Source organism: Microcaecilia unicolor, chromosome 2 (genome assembly GCF_901765095.1).
Source record: "Microcaecilia unicolor chromosome 2, aMicUni1.1, whole genome shotgun sequence".
NCBI lineage: Eukaryota > Metazoa > Chordata > Amphibia > Gymnophiona > Siphonopidae > Microcaecilia > Microcaecilia unicolor.
Window position 1 is genome coordinate 523,906,682 of NC_044032.1, and position 22,742 is coordinate 523,929,423.

General features: G+C 44.6%; 1 protein-coding gene across 3 annotated transcripts in view; it reads left to right on the plus strand.

Annotated features, from left to right (window-relative positions):
* The window catches only part of RBPJ (recombination signal binding protein for immunoglobulin kappa J region), a 415,590-nt gene that overhangs the window by 378,351 nt on the left and 14,497 nt on the right, over positions 1-22,742 (plus strand). For all 3 annotated transcript variants that reach the window (XM_030191260.1, XM_030191259.1, XM_030191261.1), the window contains one exon: positions 18,086-18,241. In XM_030191260.1, coding sequence (XP_030047120.1) covers positions 18,086-18,241 — 156 coding nt within the window. The remainder of the gene's footprint in view (positions 1-18,085; positions 18,242-22,742) is intronic.

Sequence of the window (22,742 nt, forward strand, 5' to 3'; positions counted from 1 at the left end):
AAGCAGGCCGATACTTTGGCCTGGGTTTCCGCAGTGATGTCTGGTGTGGAGAGATAAAGCTGGGTGTCGTCAGCATAAAGATGATAGTGGAAGCCATGAGATGAGATCAGGGAGCCCAGGGAAGAGGTGTAGATTGAGAAAAGAAGGGGTCCAAGGACAGATCCCTGAGGGACGCCAACAGAGAGTGGGATAGGGGTGGAGGAAGAATCATGAGAGTGTACTCTGAAGGTACGATGGGAGAGATAAGAGGAGAACCAGGAGAGGACAGAGCCCTGGAACCCAAAAGAGGACAGTGTGTCGAGAAGTAAGTTGTGATTGACAGTGTCAAAAGCGGCGGATAGGTCGAGGAGGATGAGGATGGAGTAATGACCTTTGGATTTGGCGAGGAACAGGTCATTGCAGACATTAGATAGTGCCGTTTCTGTCGAGTGTAGTGGGCGAAAGCCAGATTGAAGCGGATCGAGGATGGCGTGAGAGGAGAGAAAGTCAAGTCAACGGCTGTGAAAGGCGCGTTCAAGTATTTTGGAGAGGAAGGGTAGGAGGGAAATGGGGTGGTAGTTGGAGGGACAGATAGGGTCAAGTGATGGTTTTTTGAGGAGTGGTGTGACTACAGCATGCTTGAAGGTGTCAGGGACAGTTGCAGTGGAGAGAGAGAGGTTGAGGATATGACAGATGGGGGGGGGGTGATGATAGTAGGAGAGATGGTGTTAAGTAAGTTGGTGGGGATGGGGTCAGAGGAACAGGTGGTGCATTTCGAGGAGGAGAGAAGATGGGCGGTTTCCTCTTCGGTGATATCAGGAAAAGAGGAGAAGGAGGCCTGGGTTGGTTGGTTGAGGGAGTGGGTTATGGGATGAAGAGGAGGAGAAGGTTTAGTGGTGAATTCGAGGTTGATCTTCTGGACCTTGTCGCGGAAGTAGTCAGCCAGTGATTGAGGAGAGAGAGAGGGGGTGGGTGGGAGCGGAGGGCACTTATTTTCTATTAAGTATTTCCTTGCACTTCCCAAAGGAGACCCTTTAACTATACAGCTTCATTGCCCCAGGTACAAACTTAGATTGTGAGCCCACTAGAGACAGAAAAAAGTACCTGCATGTATATGTATGTAAACTACTTTGGTTTCCCTTTACCCTCAATACCCACAACATTTTGAATCCTGTCGTCATGTTATTTCAGATATTGAGACAAGCCTATTCATTGGAAATATCATTGAGGTCAGAGGTACATTTTGGTGACACTGAGCATTTTGATAGCTATGAATGTATTTTTGTTCCAAAGAAAGAAATTAGGTATTCTGAAATATTCATACTAGAGAATGGCATGGGGACAAAGTTTGTCCATCTCCGCACCCTATCCTCTCCTCACGGACTCTGTCCTCGTTCCATCCCTGCGGGTTCTGTCTGACCCCGTCCTGTCCCCATGGGCTTTGTCCTCATCTGCACAAGCCTTGAACACTTATGATTTTATAACTATAAAAAGGAACAATATTCTTTACAATTGTTCATAAATCACAAATAGAAAACAAGTATATCAACAAGCAACTGTACTAACCCCCCATCCCGCCACTCTCTACCCTTCCAACCTCAACAATAGGTGACTTCTGCTACCCCAAGGAACCCTAATCCACCCTGTTAAAATGTCCAGGGGTACAAAATACAACCTGTTCTCTGGGGACAAGCAGGCTTGCATATTCTCACACACGGGTAGATGCCGATCCACATAGTCCAGTCCAGCATTTCTGCCAACGTAAAAAAAAAAGAGCTTTGTGAATCATGAGCTGTGCTCCACTGCGTATGCGTGAGTGCCTTCCTGCCCGCCGCAAGAATACAATCATAAGTACATAAGTAATGCCATACTGGGAAAAGACCAAGGGTCCATCGAGCCCAGCATCCTGTCCACGACAGCGGCCAATCCAGGCCAAGGGCACCTGGCAAGCTTCCCAAACGTACAAACATTCTATACATGTTATTCCTGGAATTTTGGAGTTTTCCAAGTCCGTTTAGTAGCAGTTTATGGACTTGTCCTTTAGGAAACCGTCCAACCCCTTTTTAAACTCTGCTAAGCTAACTGCCTTCACCACTTTCTCCGGCAATGAATTCCAGAGTTTAATTACACGTTGGGTGAAGAAAAATTTTCTCTGATTTGTTTTAAATTTACTACACTGTAGTTTCATCGCATGCCCCCTAGTCCTAGTATTTTTGGAAAGTGTGAACAGACGCTTCACATCCACCTGTTTCACTCCACTCATTATTTTATATACCTCTATCATGTCTCCCCTCAGCCGTCTCTTCTCCAAGCTGTATAGCCCTAGCCTCCTTAGTCTTTCTTCATAGGGAAGTCGTCCCATCCCCGCTATCATTTTAGTCGCCCTTCGCTGCACCTTTTCCAATTCTACTATATCTTTCTTGAGATGCGGCGACCAGAATTGAACACAATACTCAAGGTGCGGTCGCACCATGGAGCGATACAACGGCATTATAACATCCTCACACCTGTTTTCCATACCTTTCCTGATAATACCCAACATTCTATTCGCTTTCTTAGCCGCAGCAGCACACTGAGCAGAAGGTTTCAGTGTGTTATCGACGACGACACCCAGATCCCTTTCTTGGTCCGTAACTCCTAACGTGGAACCTTGCGTGACGTAGCTATAATTCGGGTTCTTTTTTCCCACATGCATCACCTTGCACTTGCTCACATTAAACATCATCTGCCATTTAGCCGCCCAGTCTCCCAGTCTCGTAAGGTCCTCTTGTAATTTTTCACAATCCTGTCGCGATTTAACGATTTTGAATAACTTTGTGTCATCAGCAAATTTAATTACCTCGCTAGTTACTCCCATCTCTAAATCATTTATATAAATATATTAAAAAGCAGCGGTCCTAGCACGGACCCCTGAGGAACCCCACTAACTACCCTTCTCCATTGTGAATACTGCCCATTTAACCCCACTCTCTGTTTCCTATCCTTCAACCAGTTTTTAATCCACAATAGGACATTTCCTCCTATCCCATGACCCTCCAATTTCCTCTGTAGCCTTTCATGAGGTACCTTGTCAAACGCCTTTTGAAAATCCAGATACACAATATCAACCGACTCCCCTTTGTCCACATGTTTGTTCACTCCTTCAAAGAATTGAAGTAAATTGGTCAGGCAAGATTTCCCCACACAAAAGCCATGCTGACTTGGTCTCTGTAATCCATGTCCTCGGATGTGCTCTGTAATTTTGTTTTTGATAATAGCCTCTACCATTTTCCCCGGCACCGACGTCAGACTCACCGGTCTATAATTTCCCGGATCTCCCCTGGAGCCTTTTTTAAAAATGGGCGTTACATTGGCCACCCTCCAATCTTCCGGTACCACGCTCGATTTTAAGGATAAGTTGCATATCACTAGCAGTAGCTCCGCAAGCTCGTTTTTCAGTTCTATCAGTACTCTAGGATGAATACCATCCGGTCCAGGAGATTTGCTACTCTTCAGTTTACCGAACTGCCCCAGTTTCGTTTTTTCCGCGTGAAGAGAAGCTGCGCTTTTTGGTCTCACGTCCGGTTAAGAGTTTTTTTTAGTGCCTTTCTTTTTTCTTCTATATTTCAGTTTGTTTCTTTAAAAAAAAAAAAAAAGTACCCTTTATTTTCTGTCTACTTTTGCCTGCGTTTTAAGTTTTCTTTTATTTTTGACGTGGGCTCCTTTTTTCATGCCTTTGCCCCTTTCTCAAGCACCATTGAGCCATTTGATTTGGCTGGCGAGGTCTTCCCATCCATGTCCACGAAGTCTCCCAGTGGCTTCAAGCATTGTACTCTGTGCAACCGGACCATCTCGAGAATGTACACCCATTCTTGGTGTCTGCAGTGTCTTGGGCCCAACCATAGCCCTGCTAACTGTGTTCTCTGTCTTCAGATGAAGAAGAAGACCCAGATTTCCCAGGAGGCTCAACGTGAAAAGATTTTTGGAGTCAGGTCCTGCTCCTCGGCATCGAGGTCAGAGGCGTCAGCATCAGCATCGAGTGTCGCATCGGGAGAATCGGTAGGCATGGCTGCTTCGAGACCTCAAGACACTGGGAGCAGTGAGGCATGGGTCTCCACCTGTCTCGAGGCCTCCTGCTGTGCAGGCCCCCTGGGACCGGCCATTGTCGAACATGACCCCCAAGGTGACGTGAGGATTCGATGTCGTCCTCGTCGGCACCGAGGAGTATGGGTGACGTGCTTCGTGCGAAGGCCAAGAAGCATCATCAGTCACCCTCGATACACGGTGCTGGGAGCTCCAGGGTGCCAAGGGATTTGGCACCTGAGAAGTGTCTATGCCGAAAGGACCACTCTCCCTCCATACAGGAGGTGCCAATGCAATTGCCTCCAAGTGGCCAAGATCCTACTTCCATATCGGCCCCAGCTGTTTTGCAACCTGTGCCTCAGCCGATGCCCCAGCTTTTCCCAATGTCAGCCCTCGATGATCACATCTGGGCCTTGCAGCCTGAGCTACTGGATGGCCTCATACAGCGATGTGCTTCGGTATCGGGGTGCTTGCACCTGCCATACCTCCTGCTGTGGCCCCACCTAGCCCTCAACCTGCGGTGTGGCCTCCAACTCCGGCGCTTCTTGCAGCTTCGGTATGGACAGCCGCCCAGGCCAGTACCCCCCCCCCCCCCCCAACGTTTGTGGAGGAAACTTCACTGGTGTCGAGGTGGGAGCCCTGTCTGTCAACGCCGTTCTCGAGGACATGGTTCCTCGGCATCGAGGCGGTCTCGGTCATCTCGTAGGGAGATTTTATCTGACACTGAGGAGGAGCGCTCATGAGAATCAGAGGAGGTTCCCAGATACTTTTCCTTGGACAAGTCTTATGGGATTCCTTCTGAGCCCTCCCCACCACCTGAGAGGAGACAGTCTCTGCTGGAGAGCCTCTCTTTCCCATCTTTTGTGAGGCAAATGGCTGATGCTATTCCATTCCCTGTAGAAGTGGAGTATGAGCCCAGGGCCAAGATGCTTGAGGTCCTGGACTATACCTCCCCTCCTAAGGAGGCTGTGACGGCTCCTGTCCAGGAGGTACTCAAGACAGTCCTCGTCAGGAACTGGGCTTCACCTCACCCTTTTGTCCCCAAGAAGATTGATACCCAGAATTGGATCCACGGTGAGCCTGGGTGTGTGTAGCCTCAGTTGCCTCGTGATTCCATGATTGTGTAATTCACTCTCAAAAGAGCCAGGAGTACTAGGTACTATGCCTCAGCTCCCCCAGGCACAGAAGCTAGGACCCTGGATTCTTTTGGAAGAAAGATGTACCAGGTCTCTATGCTCATCTCTCATATTCAGTCATACCAGCTCTTCATGAACATTGTCTTGTGGAACTTGGTGAAACAGCTTTCAGACTTAGTCAGTACACTCCCTCTGGAGCAGGTTGAGCCTTTTCACCAATTAGTCAAGCAGCAGAAGGTGTGTTGAAAAGTCTTGGCCGGGGCACTTATTACACTTTTGATGTGGCATACAGAATATCTGCTCAAAGTATAGCAATGCACAGACTCTCATGGCTGCATGTTTCTAACTTGGAACATTCTGTACAGCAGAGGTTGGCGGATGTCCCTTGGGGGGGGGGGGGGATAATCTTTTTGAAGAGAAGATTGAGAAGGTCCCTGACCAAATCATGAAACACATTGATACTATCTTTTCTCTCTCCTTCCGGGCACCTTCTGCATCCACCTCCTCATGTAGGAGGTTTTTTGGCAAGTCAAGGAGTGCCCCCTACTACTACTGTAGGCATAGGTATACTCCTTCGGCTTGTCGGCCTACTCAGGCTCAGCCCCAGTCTGCTCGTTCTCATCAACAGTGTGCACCTAAGGCCCCCTGCTTCTCCCCAGTCAAAGCAAGAGACGAGTTTTTGACTGGCTCCAGCAGAGCATAGCCGCAGTACAAGTGTCTGTTCTGGATGACTTGCCAGTCGGGAGAGGTTGAAATTCTTTCACCAAATGTGGCCTCACATAACCTCTGACTAGTGGGTTCTTTGTCTCGGATACACCCTGAAGTGGCATTCCAGACCTCCATATTGCCCACCGAGAGCTCATTCATTCAGAGGCAGGTACTTGCAGAGGAACTTTCCGCCCTTCTGAACTCCCATGTGGTCGAACCCATTCCACCAGGAAAAGAAGGGCAGGGATTCTATTCCAGGTACTTCATTGTGCAAAAGAAGACAAGGGGGATGCGTCCTATCCTAGACTTTAGGGCCCTGAACAAATTTCTAGTCCGAGAGAAATTCAGGATGAATTTCCTGGGCGTCCTTCTCCCAGTGATTCAGAAAAACGATTGGTTATGCTCTCTGGACTTAAAGGGCACATATGCTCATATCCCAATACTGCCAGCCCATCGGCAGTATCTCCGATTTTGACTGGGAAACATCACTTTCAGCACCGTGTGTTCCCCTTTGTCTCATTGCAGCTCCCAGGGTCTTCACCAAGTGTTTAGTGTTAGTTGCAGTATCGTATTTCCATATTTCAATGATTGGCTGGTGAAGAGCACCTCAGAGGACAATGCTCGGGAGTCCGTTCGGATAACTATTTGGTGCTAGAGCTGCTAGGGTTCGTTTTAAACTACCCCACATCCCATCTTCACCCTGTCCAGCAATTGGAGTTCATAGGAGCCCTGCTCGACACACAGAAGGTTTGAGCTTACCTCCCAGAAGTCAGAGCACACCATCTTGTCTTGCTGGCATTCAAGGTTTGAGCTCAGCATGTCACAGCTCAGCAGGTGTAGAGATTGCTGGGCCACATGGCTTCCAGTGTACGTTACACCCATGACACGTCTTCACATGAGACTGGCTCAATGGACCCTGGCTTCTCAGTAGTATCAAGCCATGGGGAGTCTGGAGGATGTCATCCAAGTGTCCCCAGAGGTGGTTCGCTCTCTTCAGTGGTGGACCATTCAATCCAATTTGACTCTGGGACTTCCATTCCAAATTCCTCAAAAAGTGCTGACGATGGATGCCTCTCTCCTGGGATGGGGAGCTCATGTAGGTGGGCTTCACACTCAAGGAACTTGGTCCCTCCAGGAAATGAATCTTCAGATCAAACTCCTGGAGCTTCGAGCGGTCTGGAACGCTCTAAAGGCTTTCAGAGATCAGCTGTCCCATCAAATTGTTCTTGTTCAAATAGACAATCAGGTTGCAATGTATTACTTCAACGGGGGGGGGGGAGGGGGGTTGGATCATGCCGTCTTTGTCAGGAATTTGTCCCGATGTGGCATTGGGCTCGCCACCATGGTACGTTCCTTCGAGCCACTTATCTGGCAAGCGCAAACAACACATTGGCCGACAGGCTGAGGAGGATAATGCAACCACACGAGTGGTCTCTCCTCATGGGCATGGCCCGCAAGATCTTCCGAGCATTGGGCACCCCCTCATTGGATCTTTTTGCCACTCAGATCAACCACAAGGTCCCTCAGTTCTGTTCCAGGTTTCAGGCCCACAACAGACTAGCATCAGATGCCTTCCTTCTCAATTTAAGAACAGGTCTCCTGTATGCTTATTCTCCGATACCTCTAGTGGGAAAAACTTCGTTGAAACTCGAGCAAGACCGCAGAACCATGTTTCTGATCGCACCGTACTGGCTGAGACAGATTTGGTTCCCTCTTTTGGAATTATCCTCTGAAGAGCCATGAAGATTAGAGTGTTTTCTGACCCTCATCACACAGAATGAGGGGTCACTTCTACATGCCAACGTCCAATCTCTGGCTCTCACAGCTTGGATGTTGAGAGCTTACAGTTCGCTTCCTTAAGTCTTTTGGAAGATGTCTCCCGAGTCTTGCTGGCTTCCAGGAAAGATTCCACTAAGAGGTGTTACTCTTTTAAATGGAGGAGTTTTGCCATCTGCTGTGAGAGCAGGGTCCTAGATCATCTTACTTGTCCTACACAGACCCTGCTTGCGTATCTTTTATACTTGTCAGAGTCTGGTCTCAAGACCAACTCCGTAAGGGTCACCTTAGTGCAATTAGTGTTTATCATTGACATGTAGAAGGCAAGCCTATCTCTGGACAGCCTTTAGTTGTTCATTTCACTAGAGGTTTGCTTTTGTCAAAGCCCCCTGTCTAAGCTCCACCAGTGTCATGGAATCTCAATGTCGTTCTCACCCAGCTGATGAAAGCTCCTTTTGAGCCTACAAGTTCCTGCCATCTGAAGTACTTGGCCTGGAAGGTCATTTTCTTGGTTTCTGTTGCTTCAGGCCTTTGTGGTGGATGCACCTTATACTAAGTTTCATCACAACAGAGTAGTCCTCTGCACACACCCTAAGTTCGTGCCAAAGGTGGTGTCTGAGTTTCATCTCAACCAGTCGATTGCCTTGCCTACAATTTTTCACTGACATCATGCCCATCCTGGCGAAAGCAGCTTACACACCTTGGACTCAGAGAGCATTGGCCTACTACATGGAGCTGGTAAGGCTCAACAGACAGTCCATCCAGCTTTTTGTTTCTTTTGATCCCAACAGGATGGGGGTCGACATCGGGAAACGCACCATCTCAGTTTGTCTGGCAGATTGCATTTCCTTCACTTATGCTCAGGCTGGGCTGGCCTGGCCTTGGAGGGTCATGTCACGCCTCATAATGTCAGAGCCATGGCCCACTTGAGGTCAGTCTTCATTGAAGAAATTTACAAGGCTGCAACATGGTTTTCATTCCACACATTCACATCTCACTACTGCTTTGAGCAGGATACCTGACGCAACAGTCAGTTTGGGCAGTCAGTGTTGCAGAATCTGTTTGGGGTCTAGAATCCAGCTCCACGTAGGCCCGTCTTATTCTGTTCCAGGCTGCACTCTCATTCAGATTGTATATAGTTTCAAGTTAATATTTGTAATGTCCTTGCCTTTGCAAGGCCCAGTTGGCCAATGTTTGTTGTTTTGGGTGAGCCTGGATGCTAGGGATTCACCGTGTGTGAGAATACGCAAGCCTGCTTGTCCTCGGAGAAATCGAAGATACTTACCTGTAGCAGGTATTCTCTGAAGACATCAGTCTTCATATTCTCACAATCCCTCCCACCTCCCCTTGGAGTTGTCTCCATCATTATTTTATTTTTATTCTTTTGCTTTGAAATTTATCTGAGAGGACTGCGTTCTCATGGCAGGTGGAAAGGCACTCGTGCATATGCAGTGCAGCCACTAGCGCTTCACAAAGCTCTGTTGTTGTTTTTTTTTTACTTTGGCATAAATGCCAGACCAGACAATACGGATCGGCTTCTACCCATGTGTGAGAATATGAAGTCTGCTGTCCTCAGAGAATACCTGCTATAGGTAAGTATCTTCTCTCTCTGCTCCTGTCCTTGTGAGCTCTGCCCCGGTCCCCTTCCCTTTGTCATTTTCTAATTCATACTTCTTGTTGCCAGTAATCCAGAGAGAAGTGTAACAGGGTTTCTCAACTTTCTGGTGACATTTAGTTAAAACATGAGCCAGAAGTGTGAATGATGAAAAACTGAGATTTTATATAGGTAAATGAGTGCTGCGTTTTGAGAGGTAAAACAAGGGGGGAGTGGGAGTCTATTTAGATTTGTTTGGCAGTGTTATACACAGAAGAGAGGTACTGTACATACTCCAAGGGAAGAAAAAACTTAAAAAAAAAAAAAAAAAAGCAAGCAATAATATAGAAAGCGCTTTTTGTAGATGTTAGGAAATAATCAGTAGCATAGTAGATGATGGCAAAAAAAGACCTATTGCTCCATCCATTTATTTTTGTTCATGCTGCCAAGGATTTGGATTTGAATTTTAGATTTGATAACATGCCTTTCCAAATCTGAGCTCAAAGTGAGTTACATACAGGTACAGTAGGTATTTTCTTGTCCAAAAGGGCTTGTTGTCTGAAGTTTGTAACTGAGGCAATGCAAGGTTAAGCAGCTTGCCGAAATTTCAAAAAGAGTGTCAGTGAAAGAAGGTAGATTTGAGCTTTAGCTTTCCTGGTTCTTTGCATGTTACTGTAAAGACTAGGGGGAAGATGCACTAAAAAAATTGTTAGAGCCCTTCCCTTACCGATTCCCTTAACAAATCGGTAAGGGAAGGGCATGCATCAAGGAATAGGAATGCAAATGAGCTGCTTGTAGCTCACTTGCATTCTGTATTCCATCGGTAAACAGTCGCTCGTGGAGCATGCGCAGAGCAGCCAAGCGTTATTCTGGCTGCTCTGTGCATGCCAAGAACGTCCTTTATGGACGTGCTTCACTTTAAAAAACAAAACTTTAAAAGCCTGTACCTCAGACTGAAAAACTGTACAGCCACAGCAAGAGAGGGCTCAGCAGTTCCCCTTTCACAGGCTCCCTCCCTCTGTGTGTGATTGGGATCCAAGAAGAAGGCACAGCTCCCTCCTCCAGGTCTATCTCCCCTCCTCCAGGTCTATCTGAAAAGCTGCATAGCCACAACAACAGAGGGCTCAGCAGTTCCCCTGTCACAGGCTCCCTCCCTCCGTGTGTGATTGGGATCCAAGAAGAAGGCACAGCTCCCTCCTCCAGGTCTATCTCAGCCAATCACAGCACGTTTTGCTCGGCTAAACGTGTTGTGATTGGCTCAGGGACTTCCAGGTCTCAGCTGAGTGAAGCACTGCCAAAAAAGACGTTTATATTATTGCATGGGGGGGGAGGAATGACAGCCAAAATGGACGGCCATCCAAAATAAAATGTCTGTTTGGACATCTCTGAGCCAATCACAGCACGTTTAGCTCAGCTGAACGTGTTGTGATTGGCTCAGAGACTTCCTGGTCTCAGCTGAGTGAAGCACTGCCAAAAAAGACGTTTTTATTATTGCTTGGGGAGGGGGGAGGGGATGACGGCCAAAATGGACGCCCATCCAAAAAAACCCGTCCATTTTGGCCGTCATTCCCCCCTGCAATAATAAAAACGTCTTTTTTGGCAGTGCTTCACTCAGCTGAGACCTGGAAGTCCCTGAGCCAATCACAACACGCTTAGCCAAGCTAAACACGCTGTGATTGGCTGAGATAGACCTGGAGGAGGGAGCTGTGCCTTCTTCTTGGATCCCGATCACACACGGAGGGAGGGAGGGAGCCTGTGAAAGGGGAACTGCTGAGCCCTCTCTTGCTGTGGCTGTGCAGCTAAACATGATTTTTCCTCCTCCTCTGTCTCCTCTCACTGCTCCGTTTTACACTTGTCTTTCTAAATAAAGCATTTTTATTTGTCTGGCTTTTGCGCATACTTAACAAGAGATACAGACCTCTCGTTAGATTTTTCAGCGTTAAGGCAATCGAAAAAGGTTAGTGCATCTCATTACAATAGGGTTTCTACACAATTTGCTCATCTGCATTCCGTTTTCGTTAGCTGCTACCGTCATCAGAAAGAAGTCTTTAGTGCATGCCAGGGTTTACTACTTGCTCGTTAAAGGCTCGTTAAGTTTAGTGCATCTGGCCCTAGGTCACTTCTCCAATCTGTCCCAGCTGGTAGATTGCTTGAAAGATATCACTCCTTATCCAAGACTGATTTTTGCCATTTTCTTTCTTTTGCCCACTCGGGTTGATGAGCATTTATGATCCACTGCTTAGTTCATCCTTAGCATCTTTCCCTTCCTAGGGCTAACACAGAAGTTTGTAATAATCTATATAACCACCAATTCTCGTGTAGCTGTTGCGCAAAATATTAATCCTCTTGCATCTCCATAGCCTTTCCAGACAAGTACCCCACCATCACCAACCTCATGCACCAATCCAGTTGTAGCTAGACCTGGCTTCTAGTAATTATTGCACTTAAAGACTTTCAGACAGGTTCAGTTTCTAGTTTATTCTGATATCACAGTTATTCAATCAGTCCAAATCCAAACAAGAAGCAAGTGAGAAACAGAACACCAGGATGCATTTCCCATTGCTTTCCTCAAAAACATGAAACATGCGGCAAAGGCCTTGCTTGGAGCATTTCCTACTTTGTGTTTTATAAAATGTATTAAAGACTACGTTTTCCTATTATATATGGTTTTAGCTTCTTAGTGTGTTTCAGCTCTAAGGAAATTTATTTTTAAGTTGGTGTGCAGTGGGTAAAGAGAGAATTTATTATGCAAATGGTTACAACAAAAGTCATTAGTACAAATTTTCACTCTTACGGAGTGTCACAAATGGCAGCAACAGTTGCTTCTACTGTAGACTGCTATCCTCCACTTATAGTGTTATAAATTCAATTAGGTATGCAAAATATAAAAAGGAAAGAGGAACTCTGCACCACACATTTTTAGAATGCACTGCACTTTGTAATCTCTGGAGTTTGTAATGGCTGCTCTTAGGAACATCCTGGGTAGAAGTATTCCCACACATACACGTTGCTGATGTTGGGGGATTAGGAACCAAATGAAGGCAGGGAAACGGACAGAATTGTTTCATTTGGACAAAATAGATTTATCTTGCATGCACTCTTATTAAGAAGTTGATCTTAAAGGAATGGGTTACGGAGAATCTTGTGATGCTGTGAGCCAAGACGGACGTTTGAGTTTGGAGTGGCTCTGCTCTGCCTTAATCCACATCTCAGCTACTTATTTCTCCTTGGGAACACTGTCTTAAGTTTTTGGAAGTTTATATAGACAAGTTTGTGGTGAAGGACACTGAGCAAATGTCGAGTAAAGGACGTAAATGAAATGGAGGTGCGGCCTAAGGCTATGGATGGCAAAATGGTGGAATCCTCCCCTACTTCACCAGGGCCGGCCTCCATAGCCCTACAGGATGATATTACATCTGCAGTAGTTGGAGCATTGGATCCCCATTTGGCACAATTGTCAGAACAACTTACCTCTGTATAGCAACTGCTGTCAGATTTGTCCCAGCGAATGGGAGAGCTGGAAGTGAGAGTGTCAGACCTAGAGGATGTCGTGCAGAACTGTCAACATGACTTGCACGCCCTTATGGTACAGGTGAAAGAGCATGCAGCGAAGACCAGCAACTTGGAAAATCAGTCACGGAGAAATAACCTCTGCTTTATTGGATTCCCCGAATCGCCTGCTGACCATGTTGAAAGATTGGCTGGTGGCCCAGTTTCCAGTTCTGTAGGGTGCAAGGCCTTTTCATTTGGAGCATACACACCGCCTGGGCCTGCATCAGGAGGGAGTGGTTTGCCCGCGGCCTATTATTGCTAAATTTCACAATTACACCCAAAAAACAGTTGCTACGTCTCTATAAACAGCAACGGGATATGGTAAAATATGTCAATTGTGTCATATGGATTTCCCAGGTTTAATCAGTTGCAATCACAGAAAGGAGGCAAGCTTTTACACCTTTGTGCACACAGTTGTCAGAACGCAAGATTAGGTTCATGCTCTTGTACCCAGCTCAGCTGAAGGTGAATGTGGACGGGCATTGGATGTCTTTTAACATAGTAAAAGAGGCTCAAGACTGGATTAATACTTCTGTGGGCACCTCAGAAGCTACAGATGGAGGCGATGGCCTATTTCAGGTGCTCCTTAATTATCTGCAAAAGGATACCCGTGAGATTCTCAATAGATATGCTTTTTTTTTTTTGCTTATTTGTCTACAAATCTTTATTTGAGGGATGAGGATGGGGTGCCCCAGTAGCATCATGACGTGACTTGCCATAGGCCACTTGGTTTTACCAGGGTGCTATGGGCAGCTTGGGATGGAAGGGATTTGAGTGGGTAGAAGAAGGGAAACTAGAGGGTAGGGAAGAGGAGAGGATGGTATGTGGGTGGGTTGAGATGGAAGGTTTGGAGGGACCATTTTCTTATTTGGACACTTTTTTGTTATTTGGACTGTATTTGTCTGTAGGTTCCTACTTCAACTTTATGCAACACAGATGACTATTGTAGCTAAAATATATTTGTTAATGGAGGACATGATAGCAGTCCTAGTGGTGGCTGGGATGCTGGTACAGCTCTGAATAATGTATTTCTCTCCACCTTTGGACTCGTTGTGTTCCTTTCCTGGGTGATAGCTATCTGAGTGTACTGTCTTGGAATGTCTTGGGGATCTCCTCACCTGTGAAATGAACCAAAATTCTCTCATTATTGAAGCTCCATCATGTTGATATTGCCTGTCTCCAAGAAACTAAATTGTCTGATTCTGAACATCTTAATTTGAGGAAAGGATGGGTAGGTGCGGTGTACTACTCCTCTGCAGTTCACAAAAAAGGAGGAATGGCTATCCTAGTTTGCAGAAATCTACCCTGTGAAGTAAGGGAGGTTGGTACAGATTCCCTTGGAGCATTACCTCTTATTACAGTTAATATATAAAGGTATGAAATTTTACCTGCTAGTGGTGTATGCTCCTAATGAGTATGACCACCCCTTTTTTTGAATCGGTATGATTGGGTTCTCTAGATCTTTCAGCGCCTCTCTTTTTAGCAGGCTCTTTGAATTGTGTCTTGGATTCAGACCTAGACCGTTCTGGAGGGCATGCTTACCATGAAGAACGTAGTGAAGTTAAAGGAGTACATTATTTGTGTAACACACTGAATTTAGTAGACCCTTGGAGATTACTGCACATGGTGAAAGGGATTATACAAATCTGTCCCGGACACATGGCTCATGGTCTTGTATAGATTTGGGACACTGCTAAGACAGTCCTCAGGGGGGATATTATTGCTTTTGTAAAATTGTTCAAGGCATGCTACATCTTGAGAAAAAAATGATGATTTCAAAGCGGGTATATTTTGGACAAGCCACACTAGCAGCCCATGAGGCCTTTTTAGCCACACAGGCAGCCTTAAATTCCATAATTCAAGAGCGGACCCGAGAGATACAGCTTTTCCATAAATGTCACTGTTTTGGCAGTCACCCAGGGTGGCTCTTGACTCAGGTCACTAAGCAATGCCAGGGGTCTTGGTATGTTTCTAGCCTGATTACTGCAGATTTTCTGGTGTTGCATACACCTCATGAGATTGCTCAGCAATTCTGTTCTCATTTTCAGCAAATTTATGTGGCTCTGCCCACTAATACTGGTCCATTACTTGTAGACTATTTAGAAGATTTTGGGTTGCCAATGTTAACTTTAGATCAACAGGAGGGTTTCAGTGGTCAGGCAAAGGAGCTGCAACTGGCTATTTATGTTTAAACTGTTTTATTGATGTCACAGTCAATAACAAATATAGTCAATAAACATTTACTTAATCCAAGTCTTTGTCCGTTTTGTTTCTTAACATAATCATATCTAAAGTGTCATCAAAAGTTTTAAAGGTACCCTTCCCCTTCCCCCCACCTCCCTTCCCCCCTATACCTGAACCGTATAATTCTCATATCACCATTAATCAATAAACATATATATCATTAACTTTCCTTCCCTTCCTTTCCCGTGAGTGTATTCACCAATAAACTACGAGCTCTGCTTGATAGAGCCTGTACATATGGTTCCCAGACTTCCCAAAACCGTCGTCTATTTCTAGGGCTACTGGACATAGCACGTGCTTCCATTCGCACCAGGGAGTGAAGCGAGCTCCTCCATTGCCAGAAGGATGGTCCTATATCTTGTGTCCAATGTTGTAATATACATTGCTTCCCAACAATTAGTACCTTATAGATAAATAGACTTTCTTTATGTCGCATTATTGACCCTCGTCCCCTTAGTCCAAGCACAACAGTTTTAGTCTCTAACCGAAGCTTCCTGTGCAGCAAGGCCTCACAATATTCCAGCACTGGACCCCAAAATTTTTGTATAACCAGACATCCCCAGAACATGTGATACAGTGTTGCTCTCTGAAAATTACATTTACTGCAATGTGTTTCTTGCAATCTACCTGCGTAATAAGCCTGTATGGGAGAAAAATACGCTCTCATAATGATTCTAAATTGTATCTCCCTATATCTGGCACTAGCCACTTTATGCACTATCTCCTTTAGTGATTGGACTATATCTCCACTGCTGATCTCTACCTGTAAATCCTCAGACCATCGTCTTGCCACTGCTTCATAACTACGATGCTTAGCAATCAAGCTTAGCTGTTTATACAGTGTGAACACCGTAGTCTGTTCTCTTCCCTGAGGCAAAAACAAATTCACCAGCAACTCATACATCCCTCTATCACATTTTTCTCTAAGTAATTTCTCAATATAGCTGTGGATCTGGCAGTAAGCATACCATGTCACGTTCTCTACTCCCACCAAGTCCTCTAAAGCCTCCCTTGATATAATCTTTCCCGTATCTTGCATAACATCTGCCACTAATACCACTCCCTCCTGTGCCCACTTAATAAATTTCGGGTAAGCATTCCCTGGTTCGAATGCTCCATTTCCTACTAGTGGGAGGAGGTCCGTACATCGTGGGTTCTTATTTAATCTCCTCAATATGTACTGCCATATACATCTCATTGGGTGCAATAAAATATGATGTTTCCATTCCTTTGGTAACATTTTGCTCTCAACGTGCATCATATAATAGGGGTGATATGGTCTAAACAATGCACACTCAATATTCCATGCCGTATGCTCTTCTGTTTCCATAATCCAATCTGCTAAGTGTCTAGCTAAACAGGCCCAATTATATTGTTTAATGTCAGGCAACCCCAGGCCTCCCTCTGTTCTTTTCCCATAGAGATATTCCAATTTAACTTTAGCCTTTTTCCCACTCCAACAGAACCTAGTCAACATGCCTCGAATCTTCTTTATATCTTTAGTCTGTAAAACTAGTGGCAACTGTCTTAATACATAGAGCCATTTTGGAAAAAGTATCATCGTAAATAAACCCACTCGCCCACTTAAAGTTAAGGGTAGTCCCTCCCATATTGCTAGTTTGTGGCGCGTATATTGCAATAACTTATCAATATTCTGTCTATATAATCTACTCGGATCACTTGTTAGAGTTATGCCTAGGTATTTAAATTCCTTGTTCGCCCATCTCAGTGGGAACCTACCCTTCCATTTCTCCCTTACCTGATTAGTTGTGGGCAATCCCTCTGACTTTTGGAAATTCAATTTAAATCCCGAAAAGGCCCCATATTCTTCAAAAACCTCCATCAACACCGGTAGCGAGCTCTCCGGTCTAGCTAGATGAACCAAAATGTCATCGGCAAACGCCGAGATCTTAAATTCTCTGGTTCCCAAATTTATACCTTCAATCTCAGGGTTATCTATGATTTCCCTGACCAACGGGTCTAGCGTAATAGCAAACAGTAAAGGGGACAGAGGGCATCCCTGTCTGGTACCTCTATTAATTACAAAATTTCGAGAGTACGCTCCATTAACCTGCACTCTCGCCATAGGGTTCTTATATAATATAGAGATTGCTTGTGTAAAGAAGCCTTCAAATCCGTACGCTCTTAATGAAGCAAACAGGAACTCCCACTCTACTCGATCAAACGCCTTTTCGGCGTCGAAGCTGATCAATAGGGAATCTCTACCCCCTCTGCACACATTCTCTATTGATGCCAATATCAGTCTAATATTTTTCCCACTCTGTCTCCCTTGTATAAATCCCACCTGAGGAGTTGCAACTATGCTGGGAAGCACTTTTGCCAATCTCGAGGCCAGAATTTTTGCTAGCAGCTTAGCTTCATAACTAATCAGTGAAATTGGTCTGTATGAGTCTGGTATAGTTGGATCTCTCTCAGGTTTTGGAAATACCACTATATCCGCAAGTCGCAAAGACTGTGGAAGTTCCCCTGATTCAACTGATCTATTAAAGGCTTTAGTTAAGGGACCTCCTATGTCTTGCATTAATATTTTATAGAATTCAGCCCTATATGCAACTGGCTATTTAAATGCAGTTGTTTTTTGTTTTGTAAATTTAGCCAAAATGTGTCAAGTTTTGGGGGATGAGGATTGACATCCACTAGATATGCTTCCCTATGGAAGATTAGAGACCCTATCGAAGATTTAGGGGGAAGGGAATGGGTGGGTAGGTGGGTGTGTGGTATTGAGTGATTGCATGGGTGTTGACTACATGAGGGGCTAAGGATAAAGACTCTGTGAGATGCATGATTTATCTGTTCAGCGCATCGGATAAGAGCCCGCTGATGGGTTAATTGTACACCAGCACTTAATGTGGAGGCTGTAGCACTGGCTTTAGGTTGTACAAATATGGTCAATTCAGTTACACTGTTCTTTGTGCTTAATTAATGCTGTATTAGTATTGGCAGTGAGTTTATTGATGTATCATGTATTGCTGTGGTATAAAGTACTAAAAAAAATGTTAATTATCTCTTTAAGGCCACTCCATGCCCAAAGGAACCAAATAAGGAAATGATTAATGATGGAGCCTCTTGGACAATCATTAGCACCGATAAAGCAGAATACACATTTTACGAAGGGATGGGACCTGTTCATGCTCCAGTAACACCTGTGCCTGTAGTAGAAAGCCTTCAAGTAAGTTCGATTTGTGTGTTTCTTGCTACTGCCAAGATTATTTTGAAAGTTGGAAGCTAGTGCCAACTTGAATTAGTCATACATTTGCCTGTGCATCCAGGACAGTGGTTCCCAAACCTGGTCCTGGAGGCACCCCAGCCAGTCAGGTTTTGAGATATCCACAATGAATATTCATGAGAGAGATTTGCATGCACTGCCTCCACTGCGTGCAAACCTCTCATGAATATTCACTGCGGTTGTCCCAAAAACCTGACTGGCTGGGCTGCCTCCAGGATCAGGTTTTGGAACCACTGCAGGCGATATTTCTGTTCTAATTAAAACTACAAAGTCGCACAGGATGTAGACCAAAGGTGTCAAACGCTGCAGATTTTCAACCTATCCCTAATAAATATTAAGATACGTGCATGCACCACTTCCATCGAATGCAAATATATATCTAGTGCTGATTTTACCAGTAGCCAAAAGGGACAGCTGCCCAAGTCCCATCTTATCAAGAAGCCCACTCCAGTCCATCATCTCCCTTCTTCTCCCCCAGTGCAGCTGCTTCCAAGGGACAAAAAGTGTCATGGAGCCGCCATCATTCCACGCTACTGTTGGCTCTGCTGGTCACACCCATTCAGACTTCCTGTTTCTGAGGTCCAGCAGAGCCAACAGTGGCATGGACTGATGACAGCACCACACATTTATGCTTTTTTTTTTTTTTTACCTAGGGAAGCAACATAAACTGCACTATTGAACTGGAGATAGAAGGTTATCCACAAAAGTTTGCCAAGGGCCCCATGGGTTGTTAGTTTGACCCTGAATATATCTGATACATATTCATTACTGCTACACTTAAAGTAACCACTATTCACTCTTAAAATGCTATTCAAAAAAACTTTATTACACTATTAAAGTGCTCCAATACGAAATACAAGTCCCTTTATAAAACCCAATACCCTCCCCACTGTTCTCACATATCATTTGCAATGCATTCACACACTATCACTCAACACACAGCTCAGGAAAATTAGTACTCCAACATCTGGATATTTAGCTGCAGAACCATAACCATCAGTTCAACATAGAATCTTAACTCAAGAAATTGTAGAGAAAACCCTACTGCATATCCGTCACCAAAGCTTCAATGCTTGAACTGATGTTGTTCGCATGTTACTGCATAATGATAATTCTTACAACACAAAGTTCATTCAGTGTCCAGAACTGTGCTTGGCTTGACAAACTGCCAGTAGATAATACAATTCCTTCTTGCAACATGTAATACAACGGACTGCCAAACTTGTAAATATTAGGAAGGAAAAAACCTCAGATATATATATACAGGTCTTTGAAAAATGTATACCTGTATATATCTGAGGCTTTTTCCTTCCTAATATTAAAATAATAAGTATCTCTGGTCTATGAAAATACTGGACATGAGTTTAGTGGTGTGATTTGACAGTGATTTGTGGTTTACTAAATATTTTAAAATAGCACCGCACAGATCCCTTCAGCACTCCACTATTCATCCTCCTCCACTATTCATCCACCTCCACTGAGAAAAATGGCCATTTAAGCCTATCTGTTTTCTATCCATTAACCAGTTGCTGATCCACAAAAGAAGATTGCCTCCTATCCCATGGCGTTTTCATTTTCTTGCGAGTCTCTCAAGAAGAACTTTGTCAAAAGCTTTCTGAAAACCTAGATACACTGTATCAACCAGCTCACCTTTATCCATGTGTTTATTCACGCCTTCAAAGAAATAAAGCATATTGGTGAGGCAAGACTTCCCTTGACTGAATCCATTATGACTCTGTCCTATTAGGCAATGTTTGTCTGTATTTAGTAATTTTATTCTTTATAATAGCTTCCACTATTTTGCCGGCACTGACCTCAGGCTTACACGTCTATAATTTCCTAGGTCACCCCTGGAACCCTTTTTAAAAATTGGAATTACATTGGCCACCCTCCAATCTTCAGGTACTATGGATGATTTTAATGAAACGTTACAAATCGCTAACAGCAGATCAGCAATTTCATGTTTGAATTCTTTCAGTACCCTGGGGTGCATACCATCCAGTCCAGGTACATAAGTACATAAGTATTGCCATACGGGGAAAGACCAAAGGTCCATCAAGCCCAGCATCCTGTTTCCAACAGTTGCCAATCCAGGTCACAAATACCTTGCAAGATCCCAAAAAAGTACAAAACATTTTATACTTCTTATCCCAGAAATAGTGGATTTTCCCCAAGTCCATTTAATAACGGTCTATGGACTTTTCCTTTAGGAAGCCGTCCAAACCTTTTTTTAAACTCCACTAAGCTAACTGCCTTTACCACATTCTCTGGCAATGAATTCCAGAGTTTAATTACACGTTGAGTGAAGAAAAAGTTTCTCCGATTTGTTTTAAATTTACTACATTGTAGCTTCATCGCATGCCCCCTAGTCCTAGTATTTTTGGAAAGCGTAAACAGACGCTTCACATCTACCCTTTCAACTGCACTCATTATTTTATAGACCTCTATCATGTCTCCCCTCAGCTACCTTTTCTCCAAGCTCAAGAGCCCTAGCCGCTTTAGTCTTGCCTCATAGGTAAGTCGTCCCATCGCGTTTATCATTTTCGTCGCCCTTCTCGGCACCTTTTCTAATTCCACTATATCATTTTTGAGATGCGGAGACCAGAATTGAACACAATATTTGAGGTGCAGTCACACCATGGAGCGATACAAAGGCATTATAACATCCTCATTTTTGTTTTCCATTCCTTTCCTAATATTACCTAACATTTATTACTCTTTAATTTGTCGATTTGCCTCACTACATCTTCCAGGTTCCCCAAGATTTCTTTCAGTTGCTCCACATCATCACCCTTTAAAACCATTTCTGGTACAGGTAGATCTCTTACGTCTTCTTCAGTAAAAGCTGAAGCAAAGAATTTATTCAGTCTCTCCACTATGGCCTTGTCTTCCCTGAGTGCCCCTTTTGCTCCTTGATGATTTGACGGTCCCACAAATTCTCTCAAAGGCTTTCTGATGTACTTGAAAAAGTTATTACTATGAGTTATTACTCTATCCCGCTGTCAGTTGGGTGTACCTCAAGGATCTGTCCTAGGACCTCTCCTTTTCTCCATCTATACTTCCTCCCTTGGTGGTCTGATTTCATCCCACGGTTTTCAGTATCATCTTACACTGATGACTCCCAGATCTATCTCTCCATACCAGAAATCTCGGCAGAAATCCAGGCCAAGGTATCTGCCTGCCTGTCTGACATTGCTGCCTGGATGTCTCACTGCCACATGAAACTTAATATGTCCAAAACTGAGCTCCTTATCTTCACACCTAAACCAACCTCTCCCCTTCCCCCATTCTCTGTTTCTGTGGACAACACGCTCATTCTTCCTGTCTCATCCGCTCGTAACCTTGGGGTCATCTTCGACTCCTCCCTCTCCTTCTCTGCACATATTCAGCAGATTGCTAAAACCTGTCGTTTCTTCCTCTATAATATCGCCAAAATTCGCCCTTTCCTTTCTGAGCACGCTACCAGAACCCTCATCCACACTCTCATCACCTCTCGCTTAGACTACTGCAACTTGCTTCTCACAGGTCTTCCACTCAGCCATCTCTCTCCTCTTCAATCTGTTCAAAATTCTGCTGCACGACTAATATTCCGCCAAAGTCACTATGCTCATATCAGCCCTCTCCTGAAGTCACTTCACTGGCTCCCTATCCGTTTCCGTACACAATTCAAGCTCCTCTTATTGATCTATAAGTGGTGCATTCACTCTGCAGCCCCTCACTACCTCTCCACCCTCATCTCTTCCTACACTCCTTCCCAGGAACTCCATTCACTAGGTAAATCTGTCCTTAACTGCACCCTTCTCCTCCACTGCTATCTCCAGACTCCGTTCCTTTTATTTTGCCTGGAATAGACTTCCTGAGCCGCTACATCAAGCTCCATCTCTGGCCGCCTTCAAATCCGGGCTAAAGACCCACCTGTTTGATGTTGCTTTTGACTCCTAACTTTTCACTTGTTCGTAACCTTTATCTTGTCTTCCTCTCTTCAATAGTCCTTTAGCCCTATCTGTCCTACCCTTATCCCTTATTTGCCCTGTCTGTCTGTCCTGAATTAGATTGTAAGCTCTCTTGAGCAGGGACTGTCTCTTCTTCATGTTCAGTTGTGAAGCGCTGCGTATGACTGGTAGCACTATAGAAATGATTTGTAGTAGTAGTAGTTTTTGCTTTTGTGGAAAGTTTCTCTTTATATTCTTGTAGCCTTTTTTATCAATGCTTTGCATCTAACTCACCGGTTCTTACGTTGCTTTGTGTTTTCTTCATTTCCATTTTTTTTGAAAGATTTTTTTTTTGTTCTAATAGCCTCTTTCACTTCACCTTTTAGCCAAGCTGGCTGTTATTTGCTCTTCTTTCCATCTTTATTAATACGTGGAATACATCTGATTTGGGCTTCCAAAATGGTATTTTTAAACAGTGTTTATACCTGATTTAAAGTTCTAACCTTTATGGC